The sequence below is a fragment of the Manacus candei genome, unplaced genomic scaffold (genome assembly GCF_025592945.1).
Source record: "Manacus candei isolate 608988 ecotype Guabito, Panama unplaced genomic scaffold, ASM2559294v1 h1tg000011l, whole genome shotgun sequence".
In the NCBI taxonomy this organism is placed as follows: domain Eukaryota; kingdom Metazoa; phylum Chordata; class Aves; order Passeriformes; family Pipridae; genus Manacus; species Manacus candei.
This window is the reverse complement of record NW_026138059.1, coordinates 25,664,952-25,684,365: the sequence shown is the minus strand read 5'-3', so window position 1 is coordinate 25,684,365 and position 19,414 is coordinate 25,664,952. Positions and strand designations below refer to the sequence as shown.

Here is a 19,414-nt window from a genome sequence, read left to right as displayed (position 1 = left end):
CATAAAGGATATGAGTAGATAACCATAGTTGTCTTCTAAGACTGATCTTTAAAATGTATTGCTACACCTTGGCATTTTGTATTTGATTGCTGTTGCTGTAATTCTGCCTTTACCAAAGCAGTGAACTTTTCTTTATTGTTACTTTATACTTAGGTGGTATGTCCCAGGCCCTGCTTTATTAGCACTTTTTATTTATTAGCCCTTTTTATTTAGCCCTGTAGACGTGGTTTTTGTGTATCTATGCTGTGTTTCTCATCCCTTTATCTTTGTGTGCTTAACTAGAGGGAAGTACCAGACCAGAGTTCTGTGCCTTCCCCAGGACAGAGAACCAGGATAATCCTCTTGAATGTAGCATAAAAAGCAGTCTGAGCCACATTATCAGCTGTGTATGGCAGATACTGTTTGGAATGAGAAATCTCATTGCATTGTTCCTCACTGCAGCTCTTCTCTACTGGTTAAAAGGATAGCAAGGGTTCTGCCCACACCATATTCCTCTTGGCTGTCTGCTCCAAGGATGCAGTATGCAGTGCTGACCTGGAATTAGATAGCCTGCTTCAGGTTGGAAGGAGAGACTGCTCTTATTTTCTTTTGTGGGTTAGTCATACATTAGAGAGAAGCTGATACGGTGTGAACTGAATTAGGATTAATTAGATTCTGAAGGAGTGCCCACTGCAGCCTGCTTTTAAAAAGCAGATTCTTCAAATACTTGGAGTAATTCTGGGATTTTTTTATTATGTATTAGTTTTTCTAGTTCTTCTTTTGCAGGTTGAAGAATTTTGGCAGTATTCTCATTTCCAAATGTTTCTAATTTGAACCAGTTGTATAACCTTTAAGCTTGTATTTTGAAGTGCTTTCAGAATAATTTAGTACACACTCAAATCAGAAGAAATCCAGGTTTTTCTCACAAGTATGGATTTTTTTCTCCTTTGAATTTTGATGGCAGTTTGTCACACTTTGCAAATTCTTAATCTTTTGCAACCTTTAGGCTATCTAGCTGCTGTACGTGGTTTAGGAGAATAAGAAAAACCTGTGCTTAGATGTTCCTCCTCCGCAGTTGAACTCTAAACTGTCTCAACCATGCATCTACCAATATTGTATAGCATGGGCTGTACCCTGCACAAAAATAATGCAATGACCTAAGTGTAATTTTGTTTCCAGTTTCTAATCCATTTTGCCTTTTGTTAGTTTCTTCAATGTTTTCTTTCCTTTTGAATAAGGACATGATCTGTGTTGGTCAGTTTTATGTTGTATATAGTCCAGGTGCTGCAGATTGCATAGAGGAGAATTTAATTCTGTTGTTCTGTTAATGAAGTCATCTTTTTCCTTACAGTCTTATTGTTGCTGTGTGAGGGATGTTTGTAGTAAAATCTGTGGAAAGTTGCTCAGCTACTCTTGATTGGCATCATGAAATAAATGCCCTACTGGATCAAGGTGCTGCTGTCTTTTATTTCACAATTTTTTATTTTTTTTTATATTCTTAGCTTGTCAGGTTCTTAACTCGATTATGGGACTAGAATTTTTTTTCTTTTCTAAAAGATAAAAATGGACAAATGCAAGACAAGAAATCAGTTACTGTCTGAACGTGCTCTTTGCCATTCCTGACCTCTTGTAGCAGCACAATGGGCTGCATGCTTTCTTGTTGGGAATGGCCTGTTCTACTCTCAGGAAGTGGTCTCAGCTATCTAGTTGGACTGCCTTTTTAGGATTTATAATTGTCACTGCGGTTTATTGCTCCTTCCCACTCTAATTTGGCCTGGTAGTTTTGACCTGCTACTGACTCAGTCATCACTCTGCTCTACAGTTCTGCCTCCTGATAGCTGGGGTCAGTTGTATGGCAGTCCCCAGAAAGCTTGTCTCAGCAGCAAAGACTGACTAGCTTGCAGTGTTGCAGGGCATTCTAGAAAATAATTTCTCTTTTTTTACTGCAGCTGCTGCTTATATTGTTACCTGCTGCATTTGCTTTTACACTTGTTCTATCTTTCCAATTCAAAGCTGCCCACACAAAGTAGAAACAGTAATTTTGCAAAATGCTTGAAAATAGGTTGACTTTGAATGAAATGACTCATCATTTATATTTAAAACTTGAGAGTAATAATTTACAGACAGGGAAATGACTTATCATTAGCTGTCATTCTTAGAGATGTCCCATCTACTTTATTGGCATGGTGTAGTATGAGTAATTGAGCTTGAATAATATCGTTGGTGTTGCTAGAATTGAAGTGGGTGCACGTGTCCTGCTTTCCCAATGCTTTATGAAAGTGCAGTGGATAATGTGACAGTTTTTTTTCTGTCTTACAGAATCACATTGATAGAGTCTGGAATACTCAAGGGAAAACAGTATGGACTGCATGCCTTGAAATCCAGTTAGTGGCAGTCAGTGGCTTATTACTCCTTGAGTGCTTGTATTTTGCAGTCAGGGTGATTTCAGTCCATAGCTCCCTTTTAACTTCTGTACAGCACCTTGGTGCAATGGAGCATTATACATAACTGCTCCTGCCATGCCATGTGTTTAGTAAATGTGCAAAGAGGGGCTGCTTTCTGTGTGTCCACATGTTTTTTTTAAGGCCATGTAGATAGCGTGAGTTCTAATAGAACGTGTCTTGCCTTCTGATATCATGACCAGGGATAGGTGTACTCCAAGTGCATTTTGAGTTAGTTGTCTGTTTCTGTGCATGCTGTCTCTGGGTCTTTGTCTAGTGGGATTATCTGCATGGCCTTGTCCTGTGGAAGCAGTACCATAAAGCCTGCCCTTACAGTGTGGGTGTGGAAGAGAAGTCTGTATAATGGTTCAACTGGAACTCAGTTACTACAAACATCTCCTCTCTCAAGGAGACTTTGTCCAGAGTGGGAAGGGTCATGAGCTTGTTTTATTTTTCTTGCTTATTTAATAACCATGGGAAGATGAATCTCAACCACGTGTGTTTTGCATAGCTGGCACTAAGGATGAGATCTCTCACTGTTGGAAACAATTCTGCTAGTGGCTTCAGAGGCCTCTGAACTGCAGGGGAAGAAAGGGCCAGTAAGTTATGTTGGAAGCTGATGCACTGAAATTGCAATGACACATGCGTGTAAAGCTTGATGGACAGGCTTTCAGTCCCAAAGCAGTGGTCGTGGATGAAGAAAGCTGTTTCAAGATGAGTGCACTGTATTCCCTTAGAGTACAGTCTTGTGCTTGGGGGCTGTTCAAGTGCACTTTCTGCTCCAAACAGAAGATGCTCTGCTGCTGTTGCCCCTGAGGGGGAGGCACAGAGCAAAAGTGGAGGAAGAAAGAAAAGGGCTCCTTTAATAAATACATGCATAGTATGGATTTTTTTGCAGGCCTTTGCATTTGTAGGGTACATTTTTTAAAGAGTCTGCATTTTGAGCCCTGAAAGAGGTTTATTTTGTTAGAAACTCTGCATGAACAAAAATATTATTGCAATACCTGCGAGACTGAGATTTGTGTGGAGTAAATTGGTGGCTGATGTACTGGCAGTGCTATGGAAAGCATCAGGGAAATTCATTTGAGTGGCCTAATGTGTTCTTAAGGCTAGTGGCCTGTGATTGCTGACTGGAGCTGGATGTGATCTCCTTCCTGTTGTCTGAAGATTAACTTCCAAAGAAGGTTGTCATCTCCCCCCACCTTTCCACCCTGCTTTTAATGGAAATATGAGATTGGGCAGGGGGAGGATGACACAGGACAACATGACACAACATTTCACTTAGCCATCTGTCATACCATGTGATGGTATTACAGTTTCAAGATCTATTACTGCTATAGCACATAATATAGGATAATATAGCATATAGGACGAAGGGCATTGATGACTTTGTATGGTCCACAACACAGATATCTGAAGTTATCCCAAGCTGGAAACCATTTCTCTAGAAAGAGGGAGGAACAATGAAATGGAACAACTGGAAAAAAGAGAGTGTCTTATCAAATATGAGTAGGTGATATTCTTAATAGTGAAGACAGAAAAAGAGTATTCTTTCATGAGCTGCTCAAGTCTGAAGAATTGAGAGTGATTAAAAAGGCTGGGGTGTGCTTTTTATTGAGTGTGCTTTTAGAATCGTGAGAGAAGCAGAGTCATGTAGTGCCCTAAAGATAGCATAAATTTAGAAAGTCTTGAATTTTTGCAGTGCATACTGTGTGAATGAGTGCAACAGCAGATCTTGTAAGAACAGTAACACTTATTCTCATAAATGACACTTGTATATCAGCTGTTACATTCAGCTTTTCTTTCAAACAGATTTTACATTTTTCTCTGTACACAGTGGCTTTGCAGAACCTTTCCTTCTATAGAATGTGGCACAGCAGCCTCACATAGCAACACATATATTCTGTCTTACTACCCTGATCAGCATTGTTGCTGCTGGGGGCAAACTGATCTCTAAAGCAGTGATTCAGATTAAGGGGTAGGTTGCAACAGGAGAAGGTAGTGTGGGCGATATCTTGGGGTTATAGTGAAGGAGGGGAAATCTCAAGAAAATTTCATCCTTCCCTCTGCTTCCTCATGTTTTTTTTTCCTTCACACTGTCTGATGATTTTCCTTCCCTTGTAGAGTTTTCATTTTACTAATCACGGTGCAAGGACTGTAACTGGTACTTGAAGCTTGTGTGTAGATGTAAGGAGAGGTGTCAAAGCTGCAGTGCTGTGAGCAGTACACCTGGTGTATGTGGTGGTGGCGACAACCTGTTGGTTGAACAGGGACTGTCACCACTTCTGCCCCTTTCTTCTGTCACATTGAAAACCAAGCTGAACCAGGGCATGCCTGTGACGTGATTGCAATAATTGTGATTCTTCCTGATAAACCCAGGTTTTTCTGTTATGGAAAAGGCAACCATGGGCTTGACCTGTGTTGAACAGGTTTGATGGAAAGGTTGGAAAAGATTTATCTACAGAGATCCATGTAGGTGGGATATACAGGGGCTAGGAACAGGATGGAGGGAAGCCATGAGGATGCATATAGGACAAGGACTTTGAAAAATGCTCTGATTAGGACTTCAAGTGATGACTGGATCATAAGGCAGGCTTTGTCAAAAGCTGTGATAAAGGATATGGAGAAAGGTGGATGACTTTCATAGGAATTGCTTTTTATGACCCTTCTTTTGCTTTCTTTGAGCAGTGAGCATACAGGATTGACTTGTCCTACACTGAGGGTGGGAGAGAGCTGGAAAAGGTAGAGGTTTGGATGAAAAAGAGTGGAGATGTGTTAGTGTAGGATGGGTAACTGTGCCTGAGGGACACTCTATGCTACATCAGAAAAGAACAGGGACTGATCTGAAAAATTAGGGAAGGGCTGTTTGAGGTAAGATTACATGTTTCATAGCATTTGCCTGACAGCAGCCATGGCACTGTGCTTCATGTTACTGATAGTACTAGTGGTAAATGTTTCTTCTTGATATCTGATGAAACCATCACTTTTGTTGCTATTTGCCCAAAGTACTGATTATGATGCAAAGTAGTTGATTTCACAATAAGATCGCAACTTACACATTTATATGTTAAAGTTTTATGATGTATGAATTACACCCTGTGAGTTTTGGAAGGTGTTTGTGGTTTTAACTCTTCTAACAGGGATTTATAGTAAACTGTTCATTTTGAACCATGGTTGTCTTTGTTCTGCACAGGTGCTTGAGTTGGTGCTGGAAAACTTTATTTATCCATGGTACAGGTAGGAGCTTTACCTAAAATTTACTATTTTTTAATATGATAAATATTTGTCAACATTTTTAAGAAATAGTCACCTGAAAATAAACATTCCTGTTCTTTAGTGAAATATAAAGCATACTTGTGAGTGCTACAGTTTCATCATTTCTTTGTCTCTTAGCAGAGTAGAACAGATCTTTTAACAATTCAGGTATGTTAGAAGTGCATCTAAAATTTGTATTTCATCCTAAAAACCCTTTCATAGTGTTTACTTTTATATGTTCATTTTCTAATAACTCTCACTTGGAAGCAAGTATGGATTGATTAAAATCTCTGTAAAAACTCAAACCCTCCCCCCCTCTGAAATTTACTTCCAGATTAGAAGCATGCTGATCTATCATACTGCTTTAAAAAATAAATAAAGTACTTCACAAGGTTTTTAAAAAGACAAAAATCCCACCTCTAATCAATATAGAAAAGGTATTTTGAATACTTGTGGCCAAGTTTTTAGAGATCATCTGGTGATTTCCTGAGTTTTAAGACTGGGTGGTTATGTTGCGCTGAATAGAATAGTACTGTGTAAATAGCTTTAAAATAGTGAATAAAGAAAAGACTGGCTAATTATTTTTCTGGGGGAAATTTTATATTTATTTTGGGGGATTTTTTCCTTGCACCTTTATAATTAATGCTTTGCAATACTTTGTAAGAAGATATTAAAATATTTCTAATTGGTCATGCTGGGATTAATGTGTTAAAACAACATCTTGCCTTAATTCGGAATGTGACTTTTTCATTGGATGGAAATGTTCAGTTTGTGCTAAAAAAATATATACTTTCTTTTATTTTACTCCATGCATTTTTTTTTCCCTGTCTCTGGGATCTAAAATTTTCTGGGCAGACTTATTTGTCTCTTTGGTTTTTGATCGTGGCCAATACCTGCATGCCTCACTTCTAACTTGGTGTGATGAATGTGCTGAAGTGTAAAATTTCACTGCTAATGCAAACAGCAGAGGGAGCTTTAGCACCGTGTATGTGAATCTTCAAGCTGGAAACCTCAAGGTTTTAAACTTTCAAATACAGAAACCTGTATTTGAAAACTGAGTTGTTTGATAAAGTAACAAATGTGAGGCAGCCATCTTCTGTATTTCATAATTTGAAAATAGTTTTTTCTTGGCTGGTGGAAGGTGTCTTCAATGTCTTTGTTATAGACTGAGAAGGAGACTTGACTTCCATCAATTACTTACCTCTCTGACACCCAAGACAGTGGAAATCTGGAATACATCATCTGGTGGGGTAGTAATCTGCACAGTTAGAAGTGCAGTGTAAAATATACTAGATATGGAGCCAATCCTCCTAGATTCTGCTACATCTTGCCCTCTGGTGACCCATACAGGTGTTTCTGCACTGTCCTTAGTTTTGCCTGGCTGCACCCCCAGATTTTGAGCTAGCTACATAAAATCACACTGTGCTGATTAAACCTACTAAGCTTCCCATGAACCTGAAGTATTGGGAGTTCAGTGAGCTATAGTGAGTGCAGTGATATCTGACTAATTCTAGAGGAAACAACTTGGTCCTGAAAGGGCTTACTGGTTTCAGTTTACCAGTAGTAATGCCAGATCTGGTCCTGTTTCATTTAGATGTTCAGGTGTTTCTGTGCTTCGGTGTTTCCAGCAACAGTTGTGCAGGGAGGCCTGAACTGTGTGTCTGTGTGCCACTGTTTGAGATCTGGCTTGTAGAGCATGTCAGTTCTGAATTTTTCTGCTTAGCAGTACCTGCACTGTTTGCAAAGCTTGGCTCACCCAGGACAAAGGACTCTTGCATTCAGGACATGTTTTTTCTGAGCTAACAAACCTCACTGACTCAGCATAATTCTTCACAGAGCCAAATCAGAAGCCTTTGCATCCAGACTATCCTTATTTAGCAGTGTAGTTGGGTAACCACCATCAGGCAATTCATACTTTTCAGCTGGTAAAACAGTTTGCTGCTTTCCCTTCCAAAAAAGTCTGGGCACAATTCCTTATGTTAATTGTCCCCCTTTCACATGAATGGAATTTGTGCAGAAGCTACCTTTTTTTTTTTTAATATAAATATATATATATATATATATATATATATATATATGGTGGGTATTTTTGGTGCTGTGCCAACTGGTGCTGTCTTGCAGGACCTAGCACTCTCTTGGCATCAGTGGCATCAGTGTTACCAGGATACATCTCACTCAGAAGCCTGGCAAGTGTAATGTTTGCCAGAAGCCTATGTTGCAAGATAAAATCACAGATTTATTGCTCAGGAAATAAAGTGCTATATCAGAAAAAAGCTGTTTTATGTTTACTCCATTAATTAACTGTGCAAGAATTTGTAATATTTTATTACCAACTCAGAGTTTAAAGGGAAACATTCCTAAATTTGGATCACTTTAGGGGAGTGAGAATTAGTACTTAAAATCCAGTGAAGTCTACTGAAACAGGTGGTTATACCTCTGTGCATTTTTGTGTGGTATTTGTCAAAGTATTCATACTGGTTATATTTAAATATTTGTTTTAAGAATTTTTTTCAGCTATATGAGAGGAATAGAGTATAGTAATCCAAGTTTGTAGAGCTACAAAACACTGATCTGAGTTTATTGTTTATGCTCTATGCTATACAGTAAGACTCCATAATATCTTGCTAATACCAACCTCATTTTAAATAGGAGAGTGTCAAGTTTGAAAGAGTCATTCTATGCTTAGTGAATTTTTTGGTCATTGCTGCTATTGCAACTCCTTTCAGATTAGGACAGAACTCAGTAATTACCACATTTTTGTAACACGTTACTATGAAAGCATTTTTATTTGATAGTGACTAAACCTAGTGTTTTCATATATGGAGCTCTTTATATTTTAAATGCAAGTAATGCAAGAAAAGTTCAGAATTTTTGTTGAGTTACAAACCATAGCTTTACATTTTTACTAACTTTCAACTTATTTTCTACATCTTTTTGATATGAGTTAGCCAAATTTTGTAAGAATAATTGGCACACAGAGAAAAAAAAAATCTCTTCAGTATTTATATATGATTTTCATTTATGAGTTGGATGTATCTCTCCTGAGGCATTGAACTCTGTAGCTGTTTACAATTAAGATTGACACCTTTTCTTTTAGCACATCTCTCCGTTACACTGACAGCTGTGTTTTTAAATTATTTCTAAAGTTCTGGGAAAATGCAGCCAATTTTTAAAATGTTTCCAAGCAAGTTATTTGGACCTTCCTCTGTGTCACTAGAGATTTGAGGTTTTACAGGTTCATGATGTTTTTTTCACCAGTCTTTAGTTTGCTGGTGATTAAAAGAAAGTCTTTGGAAACCTATGGCATGTTGTGAGAGTACGTGACATAAAGTCATGTCCAAGTAGAGTCAGCCAACATACTGGTTATCCAAGTGTCAATAAAATATCAACTTTTTAGTCCAAATTACTTCATGTATCTTGTTGTCTGTCAAATACTGGTAATATAGTAATACAGTTTGTTTGCTAATCCCTTGGTGGTGCTAATCCCTTTGACAGTGCTAACCATGTTGCTTCTAAAATGTCAACTGTTGATCTTAAAGCAAACCAGACTTTCCCCTACAGTATTCTTATCTGCATATGATTAGCTGTTGGAGGATGGTTGTGTTTCTTATGCCAGACTGCTTTCTTTGAGGTGTCTTTTCATGCAATTAGTTGCATAGTTTGACTGTCAGGTCACTGGTATCTGTACCTAACAGTTAATCTTCAACATGTATTTGAATGCTATATAACCCAGCCTAACACTGCTTTAAAAAATTGGATGCTGAATAAAGTAAAATGATGTTTTGGGCATATTTTTAAAAAAATTTTAATGTCCTAGTTTTTTTGTGGTGATTTTTTTATGCAGATAATATTTGTACTTACTACATATGCAGTCATTACCAAAAAATGTGATGATTCTTGCATACGGTCATTAAGTTAAAACTGGATGTGACTTTCTTTGTTGTGTCATTACTCAGCTGTTAATAGCTGTTATACTGCTCTAATGTTCATGTTAATTGCTGGTAGATTTTTGGATTTTCACTTGCATTTTGTGGAATGCTGTTATCTGGTCTTTTTTTCCACTCTGTTTAGTTGCATTTTCTGCATCTAAAACTCAGCGTATTTCTCATTTTCATTCAGTTTCCCAAAAAAAGTCATGAAGTTAGGTATTTTTCTTCCTTAATCAGCTTTGAATTATTTTTGCCATGATTTGTCACTGATCATACATTATTGCAGCATATGGAAACTGGCAAGCTGGATAAAAAGTTCACATGATATTTTGAGAAAATGATCCTGAAAGGCGAACCAGAAATCTATTTAAATTCTTCTTTGTTTCCAAGCAGAAACCACTTTAAATAATTTCAATTCGGTTTCCTTTATGCCAACTGAATAAAGATATGTTTAGATATGTAGAAACTGCTTTTATTAGTGCCGAATCTTTTGTGGTTGGATTAATAAAAATGTATTTTATTCTGTTTTCTTACATGGTGTGCTTTACAACACTGCAGAAATATTACTGATGATGAATCCTCAGTGGATGAACTGAGAGGCACACTGCGGTTTTTTGCATCTGTGTTAGTTCGGAGAATTCACAAGGTAAGGCAACTTAAAGGTTTCCATGTTGGTTTTTCCATCAGAAATAATCATCATTCCATCATCTATCTGTACTGAGTTCTTTAATTTTTTTAAAATGGTGATTTCAAAATCAGTCTTACAGACAATGTTGACAGCTTCTAACCACCTAAGTTAGGTCTTTGTGGTATCTGCTCCCTCCTTCTGGATCTTGTCCCATTCCTGGTTGTAAACCATCTCTGAAAATTCATCATTGGAAGTGCTCAACATCTGTTTGGACATGGCTTTGACAAATCTGTTCCAGTGAAAGATGTCCCTGCCATGGCAGGGGGTTGGAATCAGTGATCTGTGAAGGTCCCTTGCAACCCAAACCATTCTCCAGTTCTTGAAAATGGGTATATTTCTTACACCAGGGCAAGGCATTGTTAAATCCTTGTGATGATCTTTTAGCTCTCTTTTAGTGACTTAATGCAAGTGAAAACAATTTTGAAAATTAGTGAAAAAGACTGATTAGAAAATGGTTAGCAGTGTACCTGTCTTGTAGCTTCTGCTTGCTTGTCTTATTAAAATGCAGATAAGGTCCTTATGTTGTCTATAAAGAATAGACTGTCATTAGGTGAACAACTTACTAGAAGAATAAAAACAGATATCGTTCTTATATTAATGCAATTCTTAAAAAACATCCTGAATACAAAAGTTTTTGTTTGCTGTGTTTAATCTATTAGCACATACATTCTCTTTTCTGGTAAAGTACTTCAACTCTGTTTTACCCAAACTGCTTCTGACTTTCTGGCTGTTCTAAGCAATAAGAATTGGTAACTGAGTTTCCAGAATTATTCAGTGCTGGTCCGTCTGTTGGAGCCACTTCTATAAATGTGTGTCTTTTTTCCCCCACCCTAGTAACAGCAATATTTCCTGAGCTACAAGTTGTACATGTACTCTGTCATAATTGATTAACAGCTTGATTTTGTCATTGTTATATATCAAATCCAGATGACTTTCTTGTTTACTCTAACTCAGGCATGTTGCTTTTTAAAGTGAGCATGAGAGAAGATCAGGAAATGTCTGTGTAGCAAAGATAATGTATGCAGTTGTGGAAGTGGAGTAGATCTTTCAAAGTGAAAATTTGGACCAGGGTCTTAAAATTCAGTTTGGAGTTGTAATATACGCCTGTATTAGTTGCACTGTTTGTGGATCTGTTGACTCAGAAAATTATATAATAAGGTATTAATAGTGTTAGATAAGCAACAGCTTCTTTAAATAGAGTGTTAATTTACCATATCTGCCTTTGACAGTAATGATTTAAATGTAATATCTTCAATACTATGTATATTGGTATTGTATATGCGCTACAAAAACTCAAGATATGTGCAAGTATTAAGCACTGTCCGGGGACCTACAAAATAATCACAGAAATGCATTGTTCTTTACAAATGTTTAAATTTATTTGTATGCATTCTACAGAATAATATAATATATTTTGTCTCTTTGTGTGAAGTGGTATGGATACCTCAAGCAAAAATATACTCATGGAAACTTTGTATTTTGGAACAAAATTGAAACTTGGCATGCTTAGCTATGCAGGGGAGGGTGGTGTCTCATGCTATGCTATATTTTTCAGCTCTTGCTTTTTTCCTGCTGCATAAGTGTTTTTGTTTATGCACACACCCACATACAGATTCAGACAGCTTCAATTAACAGTTGTGCTGCATGTACTACGAAAAATGTTGTGAGTAGAAACTAGAATTGATTGGCAAGTTGCAAATAAAGTACCAACTTTATGTAATTTCAGAATTCCTAGTTTAAAGCTTCAGTAGTTAGCTCAGAAGGGTTATGGCAATGTTTTATATAGCCTTTCAGCTCTGATACACTGTTCTTTATAGCCTCATTTAAGGAGAAATTCATCACCAGTTGCAAAATAAAATAGTTATATACCTTTGCTAAGCAGCTATACTTTGATGTGGATTTATTACTAAATGCTTGTAAGCAATAGTTCTAGCTAATAGAGATGAAGTGTTGAAATCAAGGAAGAATTGTGAAAGAAAAAACAGTCTGTTTTTCCTCTTTTTAGGTTATATCTTTTTTTTTTTGCTAAAAAATCTGCTTCTGAATTGAGATGTAAAATTATGGGTTGCTTCAGTGAAACGCATGCTTTTGTTTCCTGTTTAAAGCTGCTTAGGTGGATTTTTTTGAGGCATGGTTGTTGAATGAGGTAACAAGCACCTTAGACCAGTCAGCTCTTAAGTGTATACTGAAATAATTAAAATCTGGATTTTCCTTGTTGTGGCCATTTCTGGGTTGGTTATGGATTTTGAAGGGAAAGGAAAGGGTTTCCCTTTGTACGGTGTGGTATAGGTAGCCCCATGTCTGACTGAAGCTTTTGTCAAACGTCCTCAGTGTCTACTGCAGTGTCAATAATAATTTGCTTGCTGTGCTCTTTGACTTACTTCTGCAGGAGTAAACACTGCCCTATCCCCATGTTCCGTAGGAGACTCTTGACTTATAGAAATTACTGTTGAAATGTGAGGCACAACAGACAGGGATTTTCCACTGATAAGCAGAAGTTCCTCCTTTCCTGCTTGTAAACAGGAGGTTGACCTTACTTTTAGGCAGTTCTAATCAATTGTACTGGCTTGTCTGGGCTGACCAGGCCAGATCAAAGCTGTTCACCTCAAATATTACTGGGGAATGTGCAGGAATATGTAATATTCTCCTTGTACAATTGAATAAAACCCCAGCTTTTCTCTCAACTCTGGAGGCCTTTGGAATTGCACTGTCTCCTTCCTTGTCTGGTAAGAAGCACTTTTATGCTGTATGGAGGAGGGACAAATTCCATTAGGAAAGAAACTTATTCAAAAGTCTTAGGTTTTGAACATTTACAAGTGTATGTTTTTACATCTCTGAGATGTCTTTTGCTTAAAATAAAGAGCATGCAAAGTGTAAATCCATTTCTAGATGAGTTTCTGTGAAAACTGCTGCAGTGGATAAAGAAAAATCCCTTGAAGCTGTACAGGCTGGGGACTGACTGGCTGCCGAGAGAAGCTCTGCTTGCTGCAAAGGACCTGGTGCCCATGGTAGGCTGTAAGCTGAATATGAGCTGTCAGTGGCAGCTGACAATGCCAACAGCATCCTGGGCTGTATTAACAGGAGCAGAGACAAGTCAGTCAAGGAAAGTGATTATCTGGCTTTACTTGATGCTCTTTGGATAATATCTAGGATATTGATCCAGTTTTGGGCTCCTCTTTACAAGAGAGCAGAGCAGGTTCAACCAAGGGGCCACCAAGATGATTGGGGCTGGAGGAGGTGACTGTCTTCATCCCTGGAGGTTTTCAGCACTAGGATTGATAGAGCCCTGAACACCCTAATCAGAGCCTGCTTGGAGTAGGGCTAAGAAATCCCAAGGTCCATTTGTACCTGACTTGATCTATAATTCTCCTTTCTTTTTCTTAACCATCAAAGAAAATTTAAATGCAGGACCGTAATACAATCCTTGATTAAATCATACATGTTTTTTGGCTTATGATCACATGGTATCATTGTTGGCAGCAATGGTCATCCTAACTCTGTAACTCAAATTATCTTTTGGTTCTGCCATCACCTGAGGTGTGACATTTTTTCTGCATTTGTGTAGGAGGTTTTCTCTTTGCTTTTAGTCCTTGTGGACACAATTGCACAGTGTTAAGGTACAGAAGTACTAGAAGCAGAGCATATTTAACTTGTTGCTTTTGTTGGTGGTCAAATCTTCACACAGAACTAGGCTTCATATACTGTGATGTGGAAATCACACTGTGTGTATAGCAATGGAAGAATTATAATAGGAATGAGTTGACAATAAATATGTTAACAGTGTCATTTATGGCATTTAGTTCTGCATGCTGTTACGTACTTTGCCCAGAAGAATGAGCATACTGTCAGTTCATCTAGAGAATTCATTGTTTCTTGATGATTTGTTCTTTGCTTAGAATGGGGACATAGAAGCAAATTATTATGTTTGTTGTCTGTAATAATAATAATAATAATTGTTATGCTAGTTGTCTGTAATAAATTTTGAGGAAAAAATAGAACAATTTTGGTTTTATTTTTAAACTGTTCTTTAGGTGGATATTCCAACTGTTGTAACAAAGAAGATGCTCAAGGCAGCAATGAAACACATTGAAGTGATAGCCAAGGCCAGGCAAAAAGGTAGTGTAAAGACCTAATGCATTGTCAGTTCCAAAGGGCAAGTTTGAATGTTTCTTTATGCATGTTTGAGATTGATTATATTGCTACGTCTTTTCATCCTCATGCCTTCTTTTAAAATAAAATAGTGATCCTCTTGCATTTTTCTTCCGATGAGTGCAAAGACTGATAGGGAAAAAATTGCAGTACATATTTGTACTCTCTGTTTTGAGTTTTATTTCCCCACATTGAAAATACTTAATTTCTGTCTCTTTATGGTAAACAGGAATGTGTTTTTGTCTATTTAGAGCATTCAGGATCATTTACCAGTGCTTCTTGAAGTTTTCCCTTTATATTCCAGATGAGCAGTTATAGATGAAAGGATTTGTACGTCTGTGCACTGTACTGTAACTCTAACTCATAGATAGAATGATTTCACATCTGCCTTAGTGGAGTTGATCAGTATCTCAAAAAGTTAAGTTCATGTTTGTAAGCCATGGAGAGACTTTGACCAGTAGTATATTTAATTATTATCCAAGTAAAAGTATCTTTACAAGTCTAATGTAAAAATTATATTAAAACTGCACATCGAAGGAATATTTGAAAACACTTGCTGTTCTTATCTTCCTTTTTTTCACTGGCTGTGTTCCACAATACTGTATCTACTAAATGTGGTTTCATTCAACTTTTAAGCATAGATGTTTACTTTAACTGGAGTCATGAACTTTTCTTCCTTCCCTCAAAACTTCTGCTTGATATCCATAAATATATGCTATTGGTCCTGTGAGTAGTGGGTAATGAATAACATGAATTATGTTGGATATCTTTCATGGCACAACAATGATGAGATACTACTAGATAATCTGGCGGTGCTGTTTACACCAAATTTCATGTTTCCTTTGATTTCTACCAAGGAGTGGGAAACATTTTTCTTTAGCAGCAAAGAACTGTATTTTAAATGTACAGCATTGAAAACATAGCCATTTTCTTCAGTGTTTTAAAGGAAGAGACTTGTTTCCTAAGGGCTGATGTGTGAAATAGCAGCTGAAAATGAGTTCTTTGATAATTATAGATGAGTAAGCATTCTGGATACCATGCAAACTGCAGTTGTTTGGTGAAGGAATTCTTATTTTAGTGTGAGGATTTATTTTTACATACCCAGGCTTCAAAGTCTAAGCCAAGGTTCTTTCGAAAAGTTTCAACATTTTATTCCTTTGGCAGTTGTATATGTACTATTTACTTTTTAGCTCAAATGGAAAGCAATTACCTTTTGTTTCACAGTAAGAAAAAGCTGAAACTACTTGTAATACTGTTTTTACTTTCAGTAAAAAATGCAGAATTTTTGCAGCAGGCTGCTTTAGAAGAATATGGACCAGAACTCCATGTTGCTTTGAGAAGCCGAAGAGATGAACTTCACTACTTAAGAAAACTTACTGAACTTCTTTTTCCTTATATTTTACCCCCAAAGTCAACAGAGTGCAGGTATAGAATTTATTTAGAATTGTATTTTTTAAGGTATCTTCATATTATGTAGTACAGTAATTTTGGGAAGTGAAAGAATGAACTCCAAAGTGATTCTCCTCATCCCTCCTTCTTATCCCTTTGTTTATGATTTTTTTGATTTGTCTTTAAAATAGCATGCTTACAATATTATTAAATCCTAAAATATTTCCCAGTAGTATATAACAGCATTGGAAACTTCACTTAAAAAACTATGTAATCTCATACTGGTTTGGATTTTTATTTTCTTTTCTTTCCAGATCCTTGGCTCTTCTGATAAGAGAGATTCTTCCTGGTTCTGTTTTCCTCCCCTCGATGGATTTCTTAGCTGATCCCGTAAGACTTTGGAGGACAAAAATAATGTTAATTTATTCAGTATTACTGTTTTCCTACTAAGTATGTTGTGGGTAAAGCAAATGATGCAGAATGATTCACTTGCTGTGCATTTTGACTGCATAAAAGATAAAGGAATCTTGTGGCCAATGGTTTCGTTTGTTCATGTAACTGGTTTGAGTGTTTAACTCACTGAACTGACTAAAATAACAGTATTGGTGTGATCTCTTAAGAATGTATTTTTAATGAAGGACTACAACTCCTGTTAAATGGGAGAATGCTGTGCTAGTGTAAACATCTTCAAATTGCTGTTGTTATATTTAAACAAGGGCTGGAGTACTTGAACTCTAGTTATGTAGATCTTTATAGCAGTCTGAGTGAAACAAACTTTTTTGCAGCTATATTGAAATCAATACTTTTGTCCTTAATTCTGCCAATAAAAGGACATTTAATTCTAAAGATGGAACACTCCCATCTTTGATTTTGTTTATGCATGTATTTTAGTAGGCAAAATTGCAATACTTATTGCAGGCATCACCTAGCTGCAAACAGAAAGTACTGTAGCTGTGGAAGTATTAGTTCATTAGATCTGTGCTTACAGTAAAAGTACTTTGTAGAGCTTTCTTCCGCTGGTAAAGAATGTTTCTGTGCAGGTCTCTTCAGAAATTCCCTGACTTGTAAAACCTTGAAGAGACCACTGAAGGTCGATTCTCAAACATACGTTTCCAGACTTTGCTTTTTAAAAAGTATTAAATATAGTCATAGGCTTAAACTGGGGCATAACATAGTATTGAAATGATTTTCATCTATTTTGTTGAGTTTCTTTAATATTAATTTTATATTGTGTTTTCCTGCAGGACACTGTCAACCATTTGCTGCTGATCTTCATTGATGATAGTCCAGTAAGTACTGACAAAGTTAAAGGAGTAGCAATTTGTTCACCTGTTAAGGAAGCTTTCTTAACAATTGTAATTTTTTTTCCTGCAGCCTGAGATAGCAACTGAGCCTACTTCTTCACTGGTTCCATTCCTTCAGAAATTTGCGGAGCCAAGAAATAAAAAACCATCTGTAAGCAACATTTATTTCCTTTCCCGTTTTGAATAAGTGTTTTGCTTTACCTGCATTATTTATGTACTCTCTGAAAGTTTGAAAATTGGCTGACTGCATTTTTAACTTACTCAGGTACTGAAACTGGAGCTGAAGGAGATCAGAGATCAACAAGACCTTTTATTTCGGTTTATGAACTTCCTGAAACAGGAAGGGGCAGTACATGTGCTGCAGTTCTGCCTGACTGTAGGTAAGATTGCATACGTGTGCTCAAGTTGTTTGATTATCGTTAAGCATTTGCAGGTTGAAGTGAATATTTAGTCTCAGAAGTCGGCAGCATTATTTAGCAAAAGATTACCTTTCAGAATCTGTGTTCACTTACTTTAATGTGTCCCAATTCTTCAGTGCTAATCTTGGCAACATTGATGTTGATGTGGACTGTAGGGCTTAAGTGTATTTCTGTTTATTGATAAAAGTTACACACTTTAAAATAGAATATTCTTGTAAGAAAAAAAATTCTGGCCACTGATACAAAGTACAACTGCCTTTTTTTTTGATATGTGGTTACTAAAGTATTTCTAAAATGAGATGTTCAGCATTACAATTTTCAATTTGGTAATTTAGGAAGAAAAAAATCATTATTCTGATTCATTTTTATGCCAGAATGACTTAATGGATTTATGCTTGCTGTGATAAGGAATAAATTGGTTTAATTGCAATGTATTTTTAGTAATTTTATTAACAAATCTGAATTATAGTTAATAAGAAGGCAACTACCTTATTACCTAAGATTTTGAGCTGCCTTGTGCTTCTATTAACTTTGAAGTTTTACAGATTGCTCTGTCTGCAGGAAGATGAGTTGATATTTTAGGGTTCTTCAAGATGATATTTGTTCACCAAATTGATCAAGAAATGGTTTTTCTTTCCTTCCCAGAGGAATTCAATGACCGAATTTTGCGACCAGAACTGTCAGATACTGAAAAGATGTCTCTTCACGAGGAAGTACAGAAAATTTACAAAACTTACTGTTTGGATGAAAGCATTGACAAAATTAGATTTGACCCTTTCATAGTGGAAGAAATTCAAAGAAGTAAGTTTGAATTTGAAAGGAATAATATACATTGGAATTTAAGCAGCATTCTGTAGTAAAGTGAAGAAAAATTTAGCTAACTATCGTCAGTTTTAAAAATTATGATCCCCTGACAAATCCTTGATTTGTCAGTTTATTTCTATTTTTTATTTGTAAAACTTTTAGTACATTGCAAAGTAATCACAAGCTCAGACCAGGAAAAAAACCTATGAACTTTTTACGTCTGTATATATATCCCTCTCTATTCATAGTTGTAATTTTTTTATAGTTGCTGAAGGTCCATATATGGATGTTGTGAAACTTCAAACTATGCGGTGTCTTTTTGAAGCTTATGAGCATGTACTTTCTCTGCTTGAGAATGTTTTTACTCCAATGTTCTGTCACAGTGATGAGGTAAGTGTGAAAGATTTGAAGAGTAGTCTTAAAAGCAAGATTGTCTTTTTTTAGGATAACGCTGTTTACAACAGTCATGCATATGTAGAACTCAAAAATATGGCTTCATTTTCCACTTCAGTTAGCATTCCAGAGCTGGGCCAATCTCAGTAGAAAAACTGAATTTGTTCTAGTTCAGTGCAACATCACAGAACAATTTGTGTGATTATGGTCAGCTTGCCTATTACTTCTGTTCTTGTTTCCCAGATTTTGCAATGTTGTTGCCCAGTAGGCTTTACTTCAATTAACCCAGTGTTTTCTTTGATACCTTATTTGTCTGCTATAGTACTTCAGACACCTTTTAAGAGGAGCAGAGTCACCAACACGCAATTCAAAGTTTAACAGGTAGGTATGGTAGAGTTTTTAAGTGTTTTTCTTTGGTTGTTAGTTAAAAGCATCAGAATATTAAACCATAGGAATTTTGCTATTGCCTGATATTAATTTGACTAAATTTTTAGCGCAGCTTTTTTGTTTTTAAATGAACAAATTACATATTAAAGGAGCAAGCAGTATTATACAAGATATCTCTTCGCTTTGAAGTGTTTTATATAAAGAATTTAAAATGTGATTTAGACCTCAACATTTGAGAAGAGGGAAGGGGAAAATAATTGTACAGTGAGAATAAGAT

At 36.5% G+C, this 19,414-nt stretch overlaps 1 protein-coding gene across 4 annotated transcripts in view; it reads left to right on the top strand.

Annotated features, from left to right (window-relative positions):
• Positions 1-19,414, top strand: part of SNX14 (sorting nexin 14) — a 48,893-nt gene that overhangs the window by 3,109 nt on the left and 26,370 nt on the right. For all 4 annotated transcript variants that reach the window (XM_051777932.1, XM_051777930.1, XM_051777933.1 and 1 more), the window contains exons 5-15: positions 5,614-5,657; positions 10,163-10,250; positions 14,324-14,408; positions 15,710-15,866; positions 16,145-16,220; positions 17,075-17,119; positions 17,205-17,285; positions 17,400-17,514; positions 18,199-18,354; positions 18,623-18,747; positions 19,073-19,131. In XM_051777932.1, the coding sequence (XP_051633892.1) occupies positions 5,614-5,657; positions 10,163-10,250; positions 14,324-14,408; positions 15,710-15,866; positions 16,145-16,220; positions 17,075-17,119; positions 17,205-17,285; positions 17,400-17,514; positions 18,199-18,354; positions 18,623-18,747; positions 19,073-19,131 (1,031 nt within the window). The remainder of the gene's footprint in view (positions 1-5,613; positions 5,658-10,162; positions 10,251-14,323; positions 14,409-15,709; positions 15,867-16,144; positions 16,221-17,074; positions 17,120-17,204; positions 17,286-17,399; positions 17,515-18,198; positions 18,355-18,622; positions 18,748-19,072; positions 19,132-19,414) is intronic.